This window comes from Balaenoptera acutorostrata, chromosome 15, assembly GCF_949987535.1.
Source record: "Balaenoptera acutorostrata chromosome 15, mBalAcu1.1, whole genome shotgun sequence".
Classification (NCBI taxonomy): domain Eukaryota; kingdom Metazoa; phylum Chordata; class Mammalia; order Artiodactyla; family Balaenopteridae; genus Balaenoptera; species Balaenoptera acutorostrata.
The window spans coordinates 42899671-42922666 of record NC_080078.1 but is presented as its reverse complement, the minus strand read 5'-3'; the positions used below and the strand labels follow the sequence as shown (position 1 = coordinate 42922666).

Genomic DNA, 22996 nt, shown 5'->3' with positions numbered 1-22996 from the left:
TATCAGTGTTAAATGGTTTTAATCTGTTATGAAAGAGCAGTTGCTACAGCTGACCCTGTAGAAGGGGCGCAGCCTTAACAAAAATAAAAAGCCAGCAGAGGGAGCTCGAGAACTGTTTAAAAAAGAAAAAGGAAAAAGGTATTAAGAAAATGTTTCTGATATTCATTTGTTCATCTATACAAAACAAATCTTGAGTATATACTTAGTACAAAGTATGAGAAAAGGCCAAAAAGTGTACATACACAAATCAGGAAATTGGGTTTAACTTGTGGGATAAGGAGAATTTACATCCTTTTTTTCACACTCTGTCAACATAACAGCCAAGTACAGGGACAGCTCAGGGCACCATCCCCACACAGCCTGACAACTCCCCGGACCCATGGTTCTCCCCTTCCCTCCCACTCTTCTTGGCGGTTCCTGTCCCACCTCTTCCCATGGTTTCTGCAGGCTTGGACTTCCTCCATCTGAGAAGGCCCTACCAACAGGTTTACAAAAACAGAGCATTAAAGCCACATCAGGCCAGCCTGTTGGGAAGGCAGACCAGCTGGCCATGGCAGGCTCTTCGTCCATCTGTTGTCTGAGGACCAGTGGGGGACACTCGAGTTTGGAAGCCGTGGTGCTGCGGCTCTGCTGCATCCCACCAGATGGCATCATTCTTTATCTTGAAAATGATGCTGCCACTGTTGGCCCCGCTCTTATTTGTTTCTGCTCAGAGCCCAGAAACCAACATCTACCAGTTCTTGGCATCACGTTTAAGGGAATAAAACCCACTCTTCCCACTGTCCATAAAGACCAGGGGGTGCCAATTATCTTTTAGAAAAGTAGGAAGCTCTTGGGCTCCCTCTGCTGACCCGCTGACATGGGATTTACAAGCAGGTTCATTAACGAGTAGAAACCCTTCCCAGAAGGTGTCAGTGTCTTGCATAACTAGAATAAACAAGGAAAGAAGACAGCGGGAAGGATGGTCCGTGGGGTCCTCTGGCTTCTGTTGCCCACTGCCGAGGAGCCTGGGAGTAGAGCCGAGGGGGCTGGTTTCTGCTCTGGGATGCTGGGCGGAGCATCCCAGAGCACTTAGGATGTCCGGTGTTTCTCGTGGCTATTCAGAAGCAGGGAAGAGCAGAGACAGCCTGGAAAGACGAGGCTGTAACAGGTCTGTCTGCTCCTGCCACCTTCCCTTACTCTGCTTGTCCCCTAAGCCCAGCTTCCCGTCGGTATCTGAATGGAGAATGTGGCCCAGGACTTTGCATTATAAGCGAGGGATCACACACATTTCACGGTTTTGAGGTCTGGTAACTAGTATCAGTGTACTTAAAAATGGAGTTTTTATGTGGATAGTAAAAATAAAAGCAGCAGTCCTTCGGTGAAATCCTCTGTGTTATATTTAGAACCTTCCTACATACACCTTCTTGGTTGGGGCCGACCAGCCCTTTGGATTGTGGCTCTGGTGAAAGGGTTACACAGAATGGGGGCACCTTGGTGGCGCGTTGCATTTCAGGTGAGGAATCAGGTGACACTTCCAGGTAAGAGGGTACAGGCTGAATTTTGATGAGTCCCTTTTTAGAAGGACTGAAACTTTAGCTAATGAAAATTTGGGGAAAATATGGGTGTAGAGGTCCGTGACTGCACGAGGGAGCGTGGAGCCTGGGGGCAAGCAGCGGTGGGGGTCACACGCAGGACCACGTGGCAAGTCCTACAGGAGGGGCACCTGGGCGGCCCGGGGGAGGTCAGCCTCGAGGGGGGAGCAGCAGGGGCTGTGTGGGTGGGGCCTGCTCAAGACTAAAGTGAGGGAGAGCTCCTCGCGGGGGATCAAGCCTGTGGGGTGACCTCTAGGGTCCCTGGAGCGCGAGCCTGACGGACAGTGATGGGGGCCTCGGGCCTCCTCAGGAGGAGTGGCGCGGTCGCATCTCTCTCGTAGCGGGACCTCTCTGAGGCCACAAGTTAGGAGGCTGATAATGATGCCAGAGCAGAGGGATGATGGAACTCCAGAGCTGCAGAGAGGAGGTGGGGTGACTCTTCAGCACCTTGGGTTGACTTTGGAGACTAAAATGAACCGTGAAGTTTAGAAACGAGCTTGGAGGGACTTCCCTTCTTTAGGGGAATATGGTTCATAGATATCCTAGCTGGGATCACCCAGTGGTCAGTGCTCAGCTGTGGTTTTCTATTTTATGACCTATATTTATTGATTCTCTAAAAACACCAGTGGGTCTTTTTTGTACTTTAGTGATTAATTCAACCTTGCATTTGGTGAAATGTCATTAAATAATTACAGTATTTTATTTTGGACAGTTGTACATTTATCTGTTAAAAAGAATAATCAAGTTGAAATTCCCATTTCTTTTTATCTTCCTTTAGGGCGTGTGTGTGTGTTTGTGTGTGTGTGTGTGTGTGTGTGCGCACGCGTGCGCGTGATGTTCCACTCTTTCACATGTAAGTGACCTTCCCCTGCATCTCCCGGATCCCTCTTCCCTTGACATGCCTGTCCCTGAAACTCCAATGACTTACACAGTTCTCAACCATTCTGCTCGCTTTCCTTTCTTTCTTCACTTTGATTGAAAGAAAATGCTTTGTAGAACTTAAAAGGCAAATGTACACTTGGAGTGGAATATTACTGTTAACAAGTGTAGAAAACTTTATGATGTGAAAGACAGTGATCTTACTGCACAATTTTTGTGGAAAAAAATAGTATCTAAAACTATGATTTTTAGAATCAGTTGTTGTAAGTAGTGAAATTATTTTTAAAAATCTTGAAATACATCCGTGCATGTTCTGTGTCAATGCCCACAGAAGTGGAAGAATGCCCGCAGCCGGAAAATGCAGCTGCAGCCGAATCCGGCCCCCTGGCGGCAGCCGAGCAGCAGCCAATGGTTCGGAGCAGCAGCAGCCCTGACGTCACGGAGCCGCTGTGCTCAGAGGCCCCTCCGGGTACCAGCAGCTTCCCTTACTCACGCGGGACCGTAGATTCTGGCCGGGAAGAGGCTGCATGTCGTGTGGCTGTCTACATTTATCCTAACTCTATTTATTTCAAGGGAATTTATAAGTTGATTTGCAAGGATGTGATTTCTGGCAATGAAATATTTTAACTACTTATTTTAATCTATCCAAATTGTGTGTGTGTGTGTGTGTGTGTGTACTTTTTTCAAGTGTGCCATGTTTGAGGACTAGAAAAAAGTCCAGAGTGGCTGGAGTTGGTGGGAGGTAGAGAATGTTCACCACAGGTGAGGGAGGGCAGCAAGTTAGGGCAGAGGCAGGGAGGAGAGGCGTGAGGGGTGAGGAAAGGGCTGCGAGGAGAAACGTCGACAGTGAGAATGGAAGGCTGACCAGACTTGTGAAGAAGTTTATTAGCAGTGTGCACAGTCTGCTGAGGTTGAAGATGATAGCTTGTAATAGCATTAACCCACACAGCTTCTCCAGCAGCTTTTAGCAGCAACTGGTATGGAGGGCAAAGAGGCAGATGGTTAGACCTGTAAACAGTGACTAATGTATTTTACAGTGAAAGCACGTGTTTAAACGTATCTGGCAACAGTGAACACACTTATTTAGTTTCATGAGTTAGAGAAGAGATCAACCCAGCCATCCCCTAGTCCTTAATGTCAGGGTCATGCCAGCCTCATCAAATGCGTAGGAAGTATCCCCTCTTAGAAATCCTCTTGAAATAAGAAAATACAATAAAAATAATTTGAGAAATGTATTATCTGAAAGATTTTCTCTTCTCCAAAAGTTTTTGTGTAAGATCATTATGACTTTTTTTTTTTTCCCTTAAATACTTGGTAGAATCCATCGGTTGCTTGGAGTTTTCTTCTAGGAAGATTTTAAAGTACTATTCAAATTTTTAAATCATTATAAGACTATCATATTTTCTTTTTCCTGTTTTCTTTTGGATAAGTTGTGTGTTTCTCCTAAGAATTTGTTCAATTCATGTATTTTTTTTTTCAAATTTATTGGCCCCAGACTACTCATAGAATGGGATCTTTTAAATTACTGTTTGCAGGCTTGGTGGTGATATTCCCTTTTTTATTACTGACACTGGTTATTTCTCTCGCCAGCAACGCCGAGCCACCTCACTGCTTCCTTTCCCCGTCAGCGCGCCTGGCTGACTCAGGCAGCTCTTGTCTGAGACCCCTTCCCCGAGGCTCCGGGACAGGCCTTGTTGCCTGCCCCCTGTGTAACGTAACCCAAGACAGTGAAGCTGTCTGTGCGTCAGAGGCCAGGTCTATGGAGCAAACGTGATCCACAGGCTACCAGTGTGCTGGGCCCAGATCTCTCTTTTTTGTACATCTTAGGATACTAAAATTTAATAATTACCTACATATAAAAACCTTTTCCAATTTTACCATCTGAAATATTCCTGCTGTTGATTCTCCCCTCTCCCAAATCTCTAGGTCAAAAGGTAGAAAATGCACAGAATGTGAGTTCTTCAGAGCCCAGGCCTGTTCAGGAGAGCAAAGGACATGAGAAGAAAGAACATGAAGGAATAACAGTAAGATCTTTTCAAAATATATCCATTTAATGAAAGATAAACATACAAATTATTGGCACAATACATAAATTTATTAGTGGTGTGATGCTATCTTTTAAAAATTTTTTCCATTTGGATGTGTTTTAGGGCCAAATGACCTTGAGACCTTTTAAAGTCTTGCCTACTTTCTATGTAAAATTACAGTCGAATTACAAAAATAGGAAAAAAAATAAACATGAAAACAGAATTTACCATCTGGTCTGTCTGTGCCCTTTCTATTTTTAAGGAGCATCCTTACCTGTCAAACAAACGTTCAGATTCCCTATTCCTGATATCACTTTAGGTTGTAGCCTCCCCCTGACATGAGTTCCTAGATAAGTGAGATGCTGCAAAGATCTGTTACGGTTTCTTTTTTTTTTTTAATCTAAAATAGCATTTATTATTTTTTAAAAACACAAATTTAAAGTATAAAGAAGAAAATTAAAAAGTAGCCCTAACTCATTCATGCAGATAATTCCTATTTATTCATTTTTTAAAATTAGTATATATGAATAGAAAACTCAGACATCACTGAAAGGTACAAAATAAACAAAGAAAGTCTCTCTCTACTCTGCCCTGCCTGGAAGCTAATGAGTGTTAAATTTCCTCTGTCTTCATTTCTGTAAAGGACATATACCAGCTTACACATTCCATATGTATATGTATATTATATGTGTATATTTCAATAATCAGATAAACACCCAGAAGCTCACCACCAGCTTAGGAACTAGAATATCTGCAGTGTTGTTGCCGTGGCCTGTGGGCTTCATCCTGGTCCCTCAAAGAGCAGCTTTCTGTTGGCTTTGTGTTTATCATGTCCTTGCTTTGCTCTATAGTTTTGCTCAAAATGTATATATCCCCAAACAGTATGTCCTTTAGTTTTCCGTATTTTTAAACTTTATAAAAGTGGTATTATTGCTTTGTTCACTCATTATTATGTATTTCTAAGTCCACATTGCAGCACGTAGCCCTAGTTCATTGCTTTCTTTGCTGTTTGATACTCCATTGTGAATAGACCACAGTCTACTTTCCCATTCTCTTGTTGACAGACATTTAGATTGTTTCACTTTTTTTTTTAATGAAAAATGAAGCTATGTACATTCTTCATGAAGAATGTGAGTGGAATTGATGAGTCACAGAGCAGCATAATGTTGTTCTTTACAAAAGAATGTGTCTTTTTCCAAAGTGGTTGTACCACTTATGTACCAGCGGTGTGTAAAGAGTTACCATTCATCCACATTCTTGCCAACACTTACTATTGTCAGATTTTAAATCTTTTGAGTCAAGTGGGTGAAAATGGGATCTCATTTTATTTTGCATTTCTCAAATTACTAATAAAGTTTAAGATCTTTCCTTATGTTGATTGGCCATATGTCTTTCATCTGTTGAATGCCTACTGATGTCTTTTCCATTTTTCTATTGATTTCTTTGTCTTTTTCTCTTTTATTTCTACTAATTCTTTATATAATCTGAATACTGATCCTATATTGGTTATGTTTCTGGTGAACATCTTCTTCCAGTGTCTGGCATACATTTTCACTTTCTCTATGTTGTCTTTTGATGAACAGAAGTTCTTAATTTTGATATTCTTTTATCATTTTTGTGGTTGTGTTTTATGAAAATTTTAAAATATCAACTGCACAGGGATAAAAATATTTACCTTGTATTTATAAGTGTTTCAGTTTTGCTTTATACATTTAAGTCTTTCAGCTACCTAGAGTTGATATTTATGGAGTGAGGTGGGGATCCAGTTTCATTTTTCTTTCCCCACATGGATGACCACTTCTGGGTCCCATATATTGAATTCATTTTTCCTTTATTAATCTGAATGCTACCTTTCTCTCATATATACTGCTTCCCAGATGTGTAAGGCTTTATTTTGGTGCTTCTTGAATCATTGGTTTCTTTGTCTCTCTGTCTTAATTACCATAGTTCCCCCACATCCTTCTTCCTTCCTCCCACCCCTTCTAATGGAAGCTATTTTTCTGCTATCTTTTGTCTTCCATTGTTGCTGTTGAGAGGTCTTCTGTTCATCCTATTTGTTGTTCCTTGTTGTTCTTCATCCTTGTCCTTCAGTTTCACTACAGTATATTTAGGTACATTTTCTTTTGGTCTATACGTTTGTCCTGTTTTGGACATGGTATATGTGCCGTGTGTCTTTGAATACTTGTTCTTCCATTGCTTCTAGAAAATTCTTGGTAACCATTTCTTCAAATATTGCCTCTTTTTTGTTCTCTCTGCTCTTTCCTTCTGGAATTCTGGGTAGAAATATATTTAGACCTTCTCATTCTGTCTTCCATGTCTCTCAAGCCCCCTTTCATATTTTCCATTCTCCTTGGCTATGTGGGTGCATTCTGGGTAGTTCATCAGATCTTTCACTCAGTTCAATAATTCTCTCCTTACTCATAAATAGTCTGCTGTTTAATACTTTCATTGAGTATTTTGGTTCAACAATTATACCTTTTGCTTCTGAAAGTTCAAGTTAATTCTTTTCAAGTGTATCTTGCAGTCTCTCATAATCTCTTGTTGCTTGCTCATTTTTGTGATTGCCATCTTTTATTCCTTTAAAATAGTCACAGGTTGCAATTCTAACTTCTTTATCATCATCTGAAATCAATCTGATATTTGTTGTTTCTGAGACTCTTGTGCATGGTGGTTTATTTATTTCCTTTGCTGTTCGGTCATCTTTGATTGTGAGTTCCTACCTGGCTCATCTGAATCTACAGAAAACCTGGATGTCTGAAGTGATGAAGTTTCACCAGGACAACATTTGCATTTGTTTCTTCCAGGAAACAGGGAGTGCTACTTTAATCCTGGACTCTTGGTCCTTTTGCCACAGGGAGTGGTAACATTAGATTTACCCCTAAAGTAGCCCCATTTCACTGCCCTGGTTTCAGTTTGCTTTGGGGGGTAGGGAGAGGGTATGGATCACTTGGAGGTTTATTTTACTTCCTGTGAGCCCCAAATTTTTATGTAGGTTCTAGTTCTGTAGTTGGAGGTTATTTCATCTCTCAGAGAATCAGAAGCAGAAGAGCCCACATTCTGCTTTTCAATTAAGGAAGTATCCTGGGTATATTTCCATTGTCATATTAGACATATATCATCCTTCCTTAAGGCTGAGTAATATTTTTTTCATATACTGTTAATCTTCTAAATATCTTATTTATGACCTACTTCTGTGTTTTAGCTTAATAATTATTCTGTCCTTTAATTATACATCTTAGTCCCCCCTTTTCACGTGTTCGGTTGTTTAATATTCATTCCTTTAGTTGGCTCATTGAATCCCATGTTTTTTGTATACTCTGAACTGGAGGGCCTTAAATATATATCTTCATTTTTGGCTGTATCCTCCATCTCACCAGTCGTGGATTTTTGTTGCACACTTATAGCACATTCTCTTTAGATATTCAGCCCAAAGATGAAAATTAAAATATCAGAAACTTTCTCAAGTTCCTCTATCCATTGTCTGTCCATCCGTCCGTCCTCCCTCCTTTCCTACTTCCCTTCCTCTCTCCCTTCCTTTCTCCCTCCCTCCCTCTCTCCCTTCTTTCCTTCTTTCTTTCGTCACCATCATTCTCATGGTCCCCTAGATTCATATCCTTTTGTGATTAAACTTCCACTCCCATGTACAACTCTTATATAAGCTCTCATATAAGCTCTTGACTGTCATTCTGCAGCATTTTAAAATTTATCTTTTCTTCTCCTTTTCTACCATCAAAAGCCTTATCTGCTCACTCCTGAATCACTGTAACAGTTCCATAGCAACTTCTTAACTCTGTCCTGCAGATAGCTACTCGACTTACCTTTCTGGTTATGTTTCTAATCACAATAAGCTATTGTCTGGAACAGACGGTTGCTCATTTTGTCAATACTGGGTTGAAATTCCTAAGCCTGATGTTGGCGGCCCACCAGCAGCTGCCTCTTGTAGAAGGTGGTCGCATTTTCTTCCTACCATTTTCACCTGACTGCCCTGTATGGCCTGCTATAATCGGCTTCTTTTCCTGCACATAGAACTTGCTGATTCCTCAGTGCTTCCTGCCCTGAGTCCCCTCCTGCCTTCTCTCTACCACCTCATGTCTGTTGCTTCTTGAACAGCTACTGTCACTGTGAGCGGATCAAGGTAATGCTTTATTCTGCAAACCTTTTAGAGAGAGTTGACTCGCATATTTTGCTACTCTACATTGTAACCACTTTGTGTAATTTGTGTATGTTTTGTCTTTCCAAGCCAGTTATGTAAATTTTAGACCATGCGGATTGCCTCACAGTGTTCTAGTCCCCTGTTTTTAACCCACGGTCCAGTGCTGAGCGGTGCTCAGGAAAGCCTGCTGCACACGTAACAAGGGAAGCACTGAATGACCTTTGGGAGTCTGGGCGGAGTTTCTGCCTTCCCTGCCAGCACCCTGGCCATCCACGGGGACTTAGGCTTCCTGGAGGATTGTATCCGTTATCCATGTGTGCCGGAGCAGAGGTACAAGTAGAATTTCAAAATAAACGATTTCCATATAACTTGGCACCCCTCCTCAGTAGACCATTTTAATTGGATGTCAACTGACAAAGTAGAAGCCTTAAATTTCAGATCTTGGGTAATTTATAATTCAGTTTTAGTAATTTGTGAGCCCGTATCCTTCCAATGCAAAACGTCATTCAGTTTTTTTGTTGCCCGTTATTATTGTTTGTTTCTTTTTCTTTAGAAATGTGGACTAGAAACTTACCGGTCTTATAAAAATGAAAACTTCCCTGTACCAAACGCAATATTTCTTTCTGTCTGAAGATCTTAGTACGAAGAAGCAGCAGCCCCGCTGAATTGGATTTGAAAGATGATTTGCAGCAGACGCAAGGAAGATACAGGGGGAGACAGAAGAGTAAGTGCCAGCAGATGTGGTCTGTGTTCATCCAGCTTCGGCGAGGCTGCATTTTGTTCCCTTTTGACTTTCTAACTCGAATGATATCTTATCATCTGAAGACACGTGGTTGTGAAGTGGGACATCTTTATTCCTGGGATCCCAGGATAGATGGGTGGTTAGTGTGCACGTACAGGTGAATAGTTCCAGTCAGTGACCTGTACCTTCGAGGCCTGTCTTTCCAGCCCTGGGCCTTTCTCCAGGTGAGAAGCACAACCAAGGTTGATGTCTGGGTGAGCAGACAGACCCAGAAGGAAAAATGGCCTTCCCCAGAAAGTTTCCCCAGGTTAGGAGCAAAAGCTTCAGAAGTACCTTGAAGTCAATGGCATAAGTATTTAAAAAATAAAATCTGACTGGGATGCTGAGACGTACCATCACATACAGTGAAATGCAGTCCCTGATACTCCGCTTCCCTGAGGTCCACTGCCAGGCCCCCTCCTTCTTGGCGGATCCTGGTGGAGGGCGGAGCAGGGCCTCTCAGGCTCCACCTTCTAGAGTCCTGGGGCTGTCAGAGTTAGGGACCTAGCAGGTTGGTGAGCGGGACACCTGTCAGTTCTCTGCAGGTGAAGAGCGGACAGCAGATTAGAAGCAGCAGGGCTGGGGGACCGTCAGCGGCAGATCGAAACGCAGCCGGCAGAGCTGCAGGCAGAGAGGGCGGGCACCCCGAGTCCTTGTGGAGCAGACAGGGGCTTCGGGGGACAGGCTGGCTGGGTCTGTTCTGCCTTAGACTGAACAGCCCTGTGAGGCTTCACAGCCTTTGAAAGCGTCCTTGTATCATGACAAATTAGAATTTTTTAGTGTTTAAAGGGGAGAGTCCCTATTGAAGAAAACCTTTTGTGTGGGTCACCTCATCCCCTGGTGATCCTGGGTGAGTCACCCCAGGTTCAAGTCTAGACATCGGGCATGAGGTAGAAGGCATCCTCGGGCCCTTCAACCTGCCAGAATAAACTCGCTTCTGTGGTGGAATCAATTCCCCTCCTCCTCCTCCACCCACCCCCGTTTTGTAGTTGAATAAGTCAGGGTAGAAAGCGTAAGCACTCGAGGTGATCTTCTCCGTACCTGGGGGAACTCAGTTAAGACCCCTGAATAGGGTGCTGCTTGGGCTGTAGGTGGCACGGCCCATAAGGACTGCTCGTGCCCCACGCCTGGAACCTCTGTTTCATTGACCAGGAGCCCCACGCAGGCACCTTTTGAGCCCCTGTCCTGAGAACGATTCCTGCTGGGGCAGCTGCTTAGTTCCCTGTGTGCTGGGATTGTGGACGTGCTGGTTCCCTGCTCTTGGCTGTCTCAGACTGTGTCTCCCATTGTGCCAGGTGACAGTGTCAGCAGTGACCCTGCTCTGGGCTGCAGCACCGAGGCAGAGCTGTCCCTGAGCCCGTGGCAGATCTGCGAGGAAGACCCAGAACTGAGCACGCCCACGGATGCTGTGACTGACTCCGATGCCCGCCACTGGTTGCAACTCAGTCCCACGGATGCTTCCAACCTCACAGGTAACCAGCTGCGTCTTCGAAAAGAGGCGCCGGTGCTAACACCGGTTGGGAGATCCCAAGGTTTGCCAGTTGCAAGAACTCTAGGGGTCCCTCAGCACAATGATGATGGGGGCTCCCTCCTTCCACATGGGTGCGCCGGCCCCAACCCCCTGTTCATAATCAGTCGTGAATTCGCAGAGTCCCATGTGGAGAGGGTGTTGAAATAGTGGCTGAAAAGGGAGGAGGCTTGCCATGCCGACACCCACTGCCCACCATGGGAAGAGGTCTCTGATATTCATGCCAAGGCGTTGCCATCCGTGACCAAATGTGCTTTATTCTGGAAACAGAGAAGAGTGATTTCTCCAACTGACATGTGTCCTAAATCCAGGATAAGTTAAAGAATTTGGATAGCTTATTGATTACTATTTTCTTTAACTTTACTGTAGAATGTTTGATATATACAAGATAAGTTGTGAGGCATGTGTAAGTTATGGGCTGTAGTAATCAAATGAGCACCAGGAAACCTGCACCCTGTGTAAGAAGTAGAACAGCTGCCCCACCAGTGAGGCCCCAGCAGGCCCTTCTCAAGTCCTTCCCCTCCCGTCATCCTGTGAACCTGTCCCCAATTCTTCTTAAAATCATGCCCGTAACTTCTTTATAGTTTTACCACAATATCTGTCTCCTTAAACACTACATCATTTAATTCGGGTTTTAAGCTTTTGAAAAATGTTATCATATTCTGTATTTTTTGCAACTTTTTTGCCTTGAGTATCTGTATTTCTAAGATTCATGAATAGATTACAGAGCCGAACTTTCTGGGTCTGCATCCAGGCTCTGCCAAGGAATTGCGGGGTGGCCTTGAGCCAGTGAATCTCTCTGTCCTTCAGTTTCTTTTCTGTAGAGTGGGGATAGTAATAGTCCGTATTATGGGTTGTTGCAGGAATCAATGAGTGAGCGTCTGAGTCAAGCGCACAGAGCAGTGTGTGTGGAAGCACTCTGCAGTTTTAGCTATTCACACGCACGCACACACATCGTGTGACCCTAGGAAAGTGAACCTCTAAAGGCTCAGTTCCCTTACCTTGTGACAGGCTAGGATGGGGACACCAAGAGAAGTTGGGTTTTTGTTTTGCTTTGTTTTGCTAAGTGTCGAGAGAGACTAGTGTTCTGAGGGGCTCAGCGGAGGACGATGCCGATGGCCACGTCCGTCCTGGCCCCCTGCATTCCTGCGTCCATAGACGTCCTTGATGAGAACAACAACAGCAAACCACAAAGCACGTGTTGAGTAAAAAGTGGTATTAAAATGCTAAAAATCATTTTAAAATTAGAAGTAAAGGCAAAACTTTTAACTTAGTGTTTTTCTTTTTTTTTTAACCAAGCAAACTGGTTTTCACTAATTGCAATATAAAATTTAACCAGTCCCTGATGTTTTTGGAAATTCCTAATGGAGTAACATAAAAACTTCATAAAATTTAGTTTTGGATAAACCTTAGTGTTGGATAAAATCTTTTATCTATGAGGTAGATAAGACCAAGGAGAATGATCTTAATGTGTATTTAATGGGTATCCTAATTAAGACTAGAAAAACAAGCAAAGAAAAACAAACCAGTTAACTGTAAGTGAGTAACGCATTGCCTTATAATGCTGTATATGCCATCCTTAAGAGATAGTGGACATTTTTGGTCTAAGTATTCACACCTGCCAATGGTAGAAACCTTGCAAAATCAGTGGGAGAATGATTGGCAAAGCCATGTGCTGACTTTTATAAATTATTGGATAGTATTGATAATTTGTGCTTCTCAAATGTGTGGTTCTTTTGGAAATGATTTAAAATTCTTCATATATATAGTGATACATAGACATGTATAATGATTTTGAATAATAATACCATAAACTTACAAGGGATTTTACAAGGAACTTTGAGTCATCCTCTTTGATTTTTATGGTTAGCAGGCCAAGTCATACAAATTCTGTTCTAGGGATGGAGAAGCTGAGACCCAGAGAAATCGTGTTGTCTTGCTGGGAAGTAAGTGCCAGAGTTGAAACTGGCTTCCAAAGTGTTCTGACTCCAAATGCAGCGCTGTGCCTACTCCTTTCTTCTACGCTGCTGTTAAAATTACAGCTGCAAACCCCTCTGAACTATTTGAGAATTATTAATACATTTATGGAATAAATGGCTTCTTTGGGTCCAATATACAGATTGTCCAACGGAAATCATCATCGTGGTACTATCGAAGGCAATACTGAATTTTCAGTAAGTTGAATTTACTTAAACAAGGACTAGTTTTAATTAGTTTTATGGAAAGGAAAGAAAATTGGGTGATTACGTCTTTTGTCTGTCCTCTGGAAAGATTAGTTCTGATCCCATCTCAGAGTGTGCATGGGACCGCTCAATTTAATAAACTCGTGTGAGGTAATTTTATATGATGCACTCTCTGTTGTGATTAACTCCTCCAAATACTTAGTTCTTCTTTGAAATTCTAATATCGAGAATCAGTACACTCAGTTCAATAGTTCATCTTGTCATCTGTGAAAAGGACAAACCGTAATATGATAAGGCTTAAGGATTATCGCAGTTCTGAATTTAACTTTCTGTTCTTAGGAGAACAATTTCTTCATAAATGGACAAAATAAAACTCATGTTACCCTGATCTCCAGGACACGCAAAGAGAGTGATCCAACAATTTGAGTGTGTCTCTGTTTCTCGTTGAATAATCCTACCAGTTATCAAATGCTTAGAATAATAAACTGCTTCTAAAATCTTAAATTCCTTTATCATTGGCAAGCTAACAGTTCAGTTTTATATTTGCTTTCTTAGTTAAATCATTTCATGTTTTCTGAGAATAACAGCTAAATTTATGGTGCATTGTTTCACAATGTGTCTGGGATTTGTACGGCAAGACATGGAGACATGGAGATGATTGTCATGAAGGAAGAAGTTTATAGAAATAGGGGCACGGCATGCCATGCAGGGGGGCACATGGGGAGGCACCAGGGTTGGGGGCAGGAAGAGAGGGGAAAACGTGGGCAACGGCCTTTACTGTCGTTTGCACGGGAAAGGGAAGGCAAGGCAGGCTATGCAGACTCAGGAGCGGCTAGTTGGGATAATTTCAGCTGACCCTAGAGCACAGACACTGGCCCTGGTTGCTTGGTGCCGGACCCCATGGTGATGAGGGCACAGGGACATCCCCTTGATGGCAAGAGCTGGACAGAGGGAGGTAGGTGGGAGGCCTGGGTTTGGGATTGTGGGGTTTGCATGTGGAAGACACACTCCCTGGGGAGTTGTTTGCTATCTCGAGGAATTAGCTAACCCTGGGACGGGCAGTCCCTTCCTGGTCAAGGAGGCCCCAGATGCCAGAGCATCAAGAATACCGAAAATAAGAAATTAGAGTTGACTCATGCATAAGTTTTGTTCTGTTGAGCTTATGATTTTCTAGGGGGGAGTATTTTTGACTCTATAGGTAAGAATCAGTATTGCTGTTGACCTCATCTCTTATTTAGCAAATAAGCTTATAGTCTAGAAATACTGAATTTGATGCTATAAGAAATAAAAAGATGAGTAAGTCATAGCCATGACTGACTTACGAGCTTACCAAAAATAAGACATTTATCCTGATAAGGACAAATAATGCAATAAGTGCTATGTGATTTATTTAAAAGGAGTTTTAATCACAGGGATAGACAAATAGACTAAGGGAATGGAGTATAAAATACATACTGGATCCACACAGGCATGGAGTCCTGATACACGAAAGAGACAGCGTTCCAGATCTGACAAAGGAAGAATGGACTGCCCCACAAAGGCCTGCGGGACAATATTTAGCCACAGGGCAGAAAATGGGACAGATTCCCTACATCCCACCTTGCCCACAGCCAAGTCCCTATGGATAAAATACTTAAATGTGAAAAGGAAAACTTAAAAACTTTTGGAAGAAAATATCCTCTAAAAATATGTCTAAGACCTTGGGGTAGGGAAGGCTTTCTTAAATGAGATGGAAAAAAAAAAAAAGCTAACCATAAGAAACGTGTCAGTCATTAATTCAACTTTAGCATAAGAAAAACTTTCTTTTCATTGTCAGAGAAACTTTAAGAACTCAGGGTTAGCAGAACCCTGAAGGGTAAGGGCCAGCTTTGGTTCTCCTTCCTTTCCAGGTGCCTGTCAAATCAGTGATACGTTTTAAGATAAAGTTCAGTAAGAAGTGGTTTTCAACATTTTGCTTTAGTTGGGGAAGGGTCAGTAGTGTCCCCCCTGGCTGCAAGGTAAGCTTCAGGGGCGAGACTGTCGTTGATCGTTGGTCACTGGTCATGTTCACAGCTGATTCTTGGCTCCCAGGACAGTACATAGCAGGAGAGGAATAGTCAGTAAATACTTGAATCAGTGAATGAATAAGCTTTAAGCTGCAGGCTGTTGTTTGATTTAGCTAAAAACAGCAATGAAATTTTAACCTTTTTTTGATAATTAAAAATATGTACAATTGCATTTCCAAGTCTCTCTTGTTTAGTATATTTATCACAGCCCTGCCTCTAGATGTTGTTATCGAAATCCTTTGACCATTTCTGCTTTTAATTATAACTTTTGCTTTTAATTATCACTGTTACCTGCCACCAAAACCATTCACAGGAATGGTCTGTCAACATCCTCTGCCGTTGCAGACATTTTTGGCATTTCCACCAGGCTTTGATCTATTTTGAAAACATAAAACATTCTAAAGAAAAATAACGATGAGAAGTACCGTGGGGTTGCTTGCTCACCTTTGTAATCTTTAGCATGAATGTTGCGTGTGCCTGGGAAGCAGATGAGGAAGGAGAAGAGGTTCAGGCCGCAGTGACGGTCAGCAGAGCGCCAACCTGCGTCTTCTCCGCTTTTAATCATCAAAGTCTAGGCCTAATTTTTCTGGTCCCAGAATTAAGGCGTTTCTGTTGAGCCTCTGGGTTTGTGCCTTTGGTTAAGTTTTCAACTCAAAAGAGAAAATCATTTCCAAAGCACTAGCTATGTTTCATCAACCCTCCACGAGACTGCTGCTGTGTGAAGTCGCCCTTGGGTCCTAAGTGCCTGTTTTACTGATTACCAAGACTTATCTCATGGCTAAAATCCTTTGCATATTTGCAAAGTTCTGAACTTTAGATTGCTCCTGTAATAAAGTCCTGTATGTGTTGGGAGAAAGATGATATAACTTTTATTTGTTTGCAAGACTTCCTACTTTAACTACAACAAAAAAATGTTAATGTCTCTATAGCATTTAGTAATAATGGAACAAAAAGATGCTAGGCTAGCATACAAGCTTGCTCATGAAAAAGAAAATGAACTAAGTGTTTGGTGTTTTTAAGGTGAACATGAAATTTTCAGAAATCTCTCAAATCCCGATTTTTAATTAAGTGCTGCTTCACTGAGGAACCATCTACATGCAAAATGTCAGCATCTGTTCTGTTACTTATGCCATGAGTGGAATAATTTTGGGTAAAAACATCTCAACTCATTAAAAAATTTTTTTCACAGTAATATTGAGCATGCAGTCGTTTCAAATACCTCGAAAAGACTCCCTGTATTTTGATAATGTGATGGGGGATGTTACCTAGAATTTTATCACTGAGGAATACGTTTTTCTGAGAGCAAAGCAGTATTGAAACAGATTCTTTTTTTGGAGGGGGGGATCCTTCCATAACTGAGAATGTGTTTGCTGGCAGGTAGCAGGGAGGTGTAGGTGATAAGACACCTGACCTCTTGTTTACTTGGAGCTGTCACTCAAGGGAAGTCCCAGCCTGACTAGAAGGCTGGAGGCTAATCTCCACCTCAGATGGCTGCGTTTTGCAGGTGATGGTTGGGGATGGAGCAAAGCTCTAAGTCACTGAGTTCCCTTACTTTTTTTACCCCTCAAGGAATTAAAGACTCATGGCATTCGTCTTGAGAAAAATAAATGCTGCATTATGCTGCTTGTTCACTTGGGAGCTTAGGTTGGTTTGTAAGGTTCATTGAAGCTTCAGCAGACCTTCTCGGACTGACAGACGCTTGATACTGCACGCATTTCACAGAGTAAACGTGAGGAGGACGAGCCTGTCTTCTGAGGTTTTGTAAAAGTCAGTCTGAGAGCCCAGAAGGCCCGTAATTAGGCTTTTGCTGTCTCTGCAGGCACACCGTGTGGGATTCCGGCTTGGATTATCTGTGTCACCTCAGTTGATTGTATGATACGGATGTGGGAGATACAGATGTGTTTTGCTCTAAGAAGGAACAGTGCTCCTGGATTTGGGAAGATCTTTCCATGACAACATGTACCATCCTTATCAAATCCTCTGTTTCAGGGTCTTGGCATCTTTCCATAACGAATGTACTGATAATAAGCTGTCAGCAGCTGTCTCGGGCACAGTGCGGGAAGCATACGGAGCCTGCCCTGGATTTGCCCCGGCCCCTCCTCACACCCATTCTGCCCGCTCCTTGCCGGCCCTGGTCATCCCTCCACTTGAGCTCCTCGCGTCCATAGACTGTGCTCCCATTTCTATGGTTAGGCCTGAAAAAGCCCAACAATATGCGCACCCAAGGTGATGCTCAGCAGTGGTTAATGGTTGCCACCGTGTCTGGGTGGGACACAGCTCTTTAAACTCCCTCCAAAGATTCCAAAGAGAAGCAAAGCAGAGGTGACTTAAACGGAAAGCCAAAAGTAAGACGTGAGAGATAAAAATCAAATAGATCAGCAACTACAATAAAAATAAACAATTTAAACTTGCAATTCAATTCAGAAACTCTTGGGTTAGGTTGAAGACATAAAATCCAGCCATATGATGTTTACCAGAGGTACCCCTAATACATAATGTACAGGGAGATCCTAAGTAAATAAGCACATTGATACACAGGAAGAAAGGCAGACCAGGGGTGTAGCTCTGTGTATGTCAGTCACATAAACTTTAAAGCAGAAGTCATTTATTAGTGACAGCAATAATTCTGAATTTATATGAACTTCATAGCCTCCAGATATATATATGAAGCAAAATTTGACAGAATTACTAGGAACTACTGATAAAACCATAATCATAGTAGGAAATTTTAATATCAGCTCTCATTAATAGATGAGTTAAGCAGAAAAAATCTTAAAATAGAGAAGATTTACACAATACAATTAATCTTGATTGAATGTAGATCTATATGTATAAAATTTTTTGAACTTAATTTAAAAATACCTGTGATTTTTTTTTTAAAGCACATGGAACATTTACAGAAATTGACCAGTTAGATCATTAAGCAAGCCTCAACAAATGTCCATGATTTGAAACTGTATTACATTCCATGAATATGATGAAATAAATTCAGAAGAACAAAAAGAAAAGAGAAGAAAACGACATTAAGAAACTAAAACTGCATTTCAAATAAATTAAGTCCAAAAAGAAATCAAATTGTGAACTGGAAAATATTTCAAATTGACTACAGCGAAATGTAGCTGAGTACTGATATGGAGGAAAATATGTGGCCTTAGGTGTGTACACTAGAAGCGAAAAACACTAATTTATTCAATGTCTTATTCAAAAAATTAGGAAAAGAATGGCAGAATAATATACAGAAGTTGATAAAAAAGGAACTAATAAAGCTAAGTACATAACATATACTAGAAAGCAATAGGGAAAACAAAGACCACTCTTTAAAAACATTAATAAAATAGACAAATAGGCAAGATTGATCAAGGAAAAAATATTGGGAGTGAAAAAGGGAACAGAGCTACAAAAACAATATAAAATTAAAAAATAATACAATAGGTTAATTCTAATAGAGTTATTTAAAATAAAGAGGACAATTCCTAGCTTTACTGAAGCTTCAAATAAAAGAGAAACTCTCTTTTTCAACCTGTTTCAGACAGGTTGAAACTCTCCAGAGTTAATAATTTTTCACACAAAAAAATTTCATGTATCGGAACACTGCTGACTCTAAAATTACAAAGGAAACTACAGGAAAGTGAGCACTTTTCCAACACAGAATTCTGTACCCAGCCAAACTGAATTACAAGTCAGGGAACCAAGACTTTCAGACATGAGGACATGCACCTTCCTCAGGCAACCACAGGAAGACGTGGTCCACTAAAAGCAAGAAGCAAGCAGAGAAACAACGTGTGCCGTTTGTGATTCTGGTCTTAACAAACAAGAAATGTAAACGTGTTCACACAAAAGCCTGTATGCAATTGTAGCTTTATTTATAATCACCAAAACCAGGGAACTATCCAATGTCCTTCATCAGGTCAATGGATAAACTATGATACCTGTGGATACACAACCGCATGGATGAATCTCTCAAATAAACACGTTATGCTAAGTGAAAGAAACCAGACAGAAAAGCTGCTTACTATAGGATTCCATTTATCGGACATTCTGGAAACGGCAGAATGTAGGGACACTGTAGGGACAAAAAACGACAATGGTTGTCTGGAGCAGAGCTTCGGGGAGGGGACTGACTGTGAAGGGGCACTTGTGGAGTGAAGGGGCTATTTCATATCAATTATGGTGGCAGTGTGTGGTGACAGTTACATCATCGTATACCCTTCCTACAAGTCCTTGAATCCAAGAAGGGTAAAATTTATTATAAGCAACTTTTATCCCCCCCTCATAAACCTGAGTGAATAGTAACAGCCACCAAAAATGTCACTCCAGCCATGAGGCCTCCCCGGCCACCTTTTTTCATGGCCCTGTTCCCTACCCATCCTGCTCAAGTTCTCCTCCCCACCCCCCTGCTGCTTAATAAAGCCCTTCACAGGGTCTCCAGGAACTGTTTTGTCATCTCTGGGCTGTTGCCCTTTTAGTTGGAAGGAGCAGAATCATCTAACCTTTCCTCATGGAGCCCACTTTTCTGTCCTTCCAAGTTGTCAGCCATTTCACACTTCATCTTATTTTACTCTGAACATGTACATTTTCAAGCACAGGAAATTTGCATTACAGAAAAAAAGGCTGTAACAATGAAATCAAAATTGCATTTACAGGGTTAACACACATCTTTCCCCACAGATAGCAGCGAATGCCTTGCTGATGACTGTAGCATAATCGCTGGGGGGACCCTCACGGGTTGGCACCCAGACTCGGCTGCCGTGTTATGGCGAAGAATCTTGGGAATCCTCGGAGACGTGAATAATATCCAGTCACCCAAGATCCATGCCAGAGTGTTTGGCTATCTCTATGAACTCTGGTACAAGCTAGCGAAGGTAAGTCCTGCCGTCACCTTTTATTCTAATACGGGAACATTGCTTTATCACTTGACATAAAAACTGTGTTGCGCGTAACTTCTGAACAGAAGTTTAGATGTTTAGACAAAGTACGTTTGATGATCCAAGAATAAATAATAATACTTATAGTTTGGTCATTTTATAAATGCCTAAGAGTTATTTCGTTTAATGTGCAAGTAGACTGTTACTATAGGATATTAAAGGGATATTATACACTAGTTTTAGTTACTCTCCTTATAAAGGGATACTGGTTTTATTGTACAAAATTTGAAGAATGTAGAAAATGCGAAGAAGACAATCTCACCATCCACAGAGAAAACCAATATTAATATATAATCTTATTTCTGTGGATAAACATATTTTTATAAAAGTACTGTCTTAGAGTCCATACAATTTTCATTCTGGTTTTTGTTTTTGTTCACAACATACATTTTCCCCATGTTAGTACTTTTTTTTTTTTTTTTCCAAAAACACAGTTTGTGTTTATACAGTATAACCTGTGAAACCATTCCTTATCATTTGGAGTTCAGGAAGGCCTCTCCAGGCATTAAGATTGAAGGAAGAACAATGCCCTAGTTTTGTATTAGATCTAAAACCACCACACAGTTCAAAAAGATAGTAGACCTCATGATAAAAGAAACACTTGTAAATGTTGTAGCTTTTCATTCAACTTACAGAAATTTAATTGGGAGCAGCTGTTTGACCATGGAGCACGTTTCTGAAGTATCATTGGGATAAACTGTGTGTTGCCTTCCCTAAAAGTCTCCTCTTTGTGAATTAGATACGGGATAACCTAGCAATAAGCCTGGATAACCAGTCTTCTCCGTCTCCTCCCGCCTTGATCCCACCCCTCAGAATGTTTGCATCATGGCTATTTAAGGCAAGTGAATATGTGTTTATTCCTTTATTGTAATTTCCTCTTCCTTCCTGAAATTGAGTTTAAAAAATGTAATTGCCCAAGACTGCATGTTTTGAAGACAGGCTGGGTCTCACTCCAGCCAGCGCATCCCACGTCTCCATAAACAACTTTATGGAAAACTGAAAAGTAAGTGAAAGGACAAAATGCATCTGCATCTGGAGTTGATTAAATCTCTAAACGTCTCCTTGGCAGGCGACAACACTGCCCGATGCCTATAAGGAAGGCAAGCTCCAAGCCTACAAGCTGATCTGCGCCATGATGACCCGACGCCAGGACGTGCTGCCCAACTCGGACTTCCTGGTGCATTTTTACCTCATCATGCACCTGGGACTAACCAGCGAGGACCAGGTATCTGGGACTCCGCCATCGCGGTGGCCTGTTGTTCGGAAAGTGCATGTCACTCTTTGCAGGTGAAATTGGGGTTTATGAAAGTACCTCCAAAATGTTGAAATCCTCAGTAGTTTCGCGTCTTCTACACCCAGCAATACCAGTAGCCTTTCAGAAATGTGAGTCTGACTTGTCTCACCCGAGCTGCTTTTCCCCACTGACCCTGCATTTCACCAGCCAAATTTGAATTTTACCCCTTGGCCTGTTCAGTTCTGTATGATTTAACGTCTGCCTGTTGTCAGCCTCAAAAATACTTATCTCACCCACTTTTTGTTGGGGTTCTGCATTAGCTATTGTATGAAGAAAATGATTTTGGTCATTTAAAAATGTTCGAAAGCTACTGTTTTAGGAGTTAGGATGTTTTTGTGAACAACATCACCTATAAATTAGGGATCCTGACATCTCTTGATGAAGAGCTAATGTCTCTCAAATAAATGTGATTGGTAGTTAAGTTGAAACAGAAGGGCCAAAGGAGCCACTAGCAATCAGCCTGTAGCCCTTGGCCTTCCTCCCTCTGGAAGTCCCCTGGTGGTGGGCAGAGGACCTGGACGAGCAGGAACACTGACTTGTGACTTGCTGTCTGAATATCAAGCAGGCAAGTGAAGAGGTTGGTTTGTGAAGCCTGAGGTTATTCTGGACACTACTTGGAGGATGGATTTAGAGATGTGACAGTGGTGGGATAGAGTAGGAGGTTGGGCCTGGAGGTTAATTAGGAAGTGATTAAACAAATATAGATTTTTTTAAAATGGCGAGAACGAAGATGGTAGCATTGGAGATGGGAAGAAGGAAAGGGAAAGGTTTAAGAGGTTTGAAGGCATTTAATTTTATCGCTCAGTCTTCTTGACTGATTAGAGATTTGAGGAGTGTTTCAGAATTTACCCTTTAAATTGTAGATACTTACCAGTGAACTTGAATCATTCGTGAACTACCAAGTAGCCATCCTCTCTGTCTTTATTTGATGCTTTGAATATATGATGCAGACACACGGACCTTTTGATACATGTAAGAGGTCATTCTCTGGATTTGCCAGCCTTACCTTGGGCCCTGTTTAAAACTTGTAAAATATTCCCTGATAAACACTTCGAGCTTCAGTCACTGAGGTTTTCTTCTGAAGTAATAGCCATACTGTCCTACTGTGTTGTCTCTGTCATATTCGCTCCAATTCCAGCAGTGTGCAGTGGACATCTGTAGAGCAGAGACTGGACTTAGATGCACAGGCTCTTTTATTTCCTAAACAAATGTAGAAATAGAGATGCATAAGTAGACCTGTTTTTACTCCTTGCTCAGATATTTTGCAGCCATCATTGTGGACGGAAGCATGTTTTACAGAATGATGCAACTCAGGGCATGTGGAAGATTAAGGGGTAGAAATAGGGAAGAGAATTAACTCACAGATAATAATGAGATCCCTCAGTGACAGAACCAAGAGAGGAAGGTTTAGTTAACAACGCTGTACTTTAAAGCAGTATTTTGCTAAGATTTGTAGGAAAAACATCTACTTGGAAATGATAATCAACTGTAGAATCTTCTTATTTAATAAAAACAAATTTGAAGTCAGAATTGGGAGATTGGGATTGACATTATACACTAATATGTATAAAATAGATAACTAATAAGAACCTGCTGTATAAAAAAAT

The 22996-nt window shown here is 41.7% G+C and overlaps 1 protein-coding gene across 2 annotated transcripts in view; it reads left to right on the top strand.

Annotated features, from left to right (window-relative positions):
- Window positions 1-22996, top strand: part of RALGAPA2 (Ral GTPase activating protein catalytic subunit alpha 2) — a 289245-nt gene that overhangs the window by 105097 nt on the left and 161152 nt on the right. For both annotated transcript variants that reach the window (XM_057528489.1, XM_057528490.1), the window contains exons 17-23: window positions 2785-2922; window positions 4380-4477; window positions 9267-9357; window positions 10710-10886; window positions 19839-20032; window positions 20835-20933; window positions 21165-21320. In XM_057528489.1, the coding sequence (XP_057384472.1) occupies window positions 2785-2922; window positions 4380-4477; window positions 9267-9357; window positions 10710-10886; window positions 19839-20032; window positions 20835-20933; window positions 21165-21320 (953 nt within the window). The remainder of the gene's footprint in view (window positions 1-2784; window positions 2923-4379; window positions 4478-9266; window positions 9358-10709; window positions 10887-19838; window positions 20033-20834; window positions 20934-21164; window positions 21321-22996) is intronic.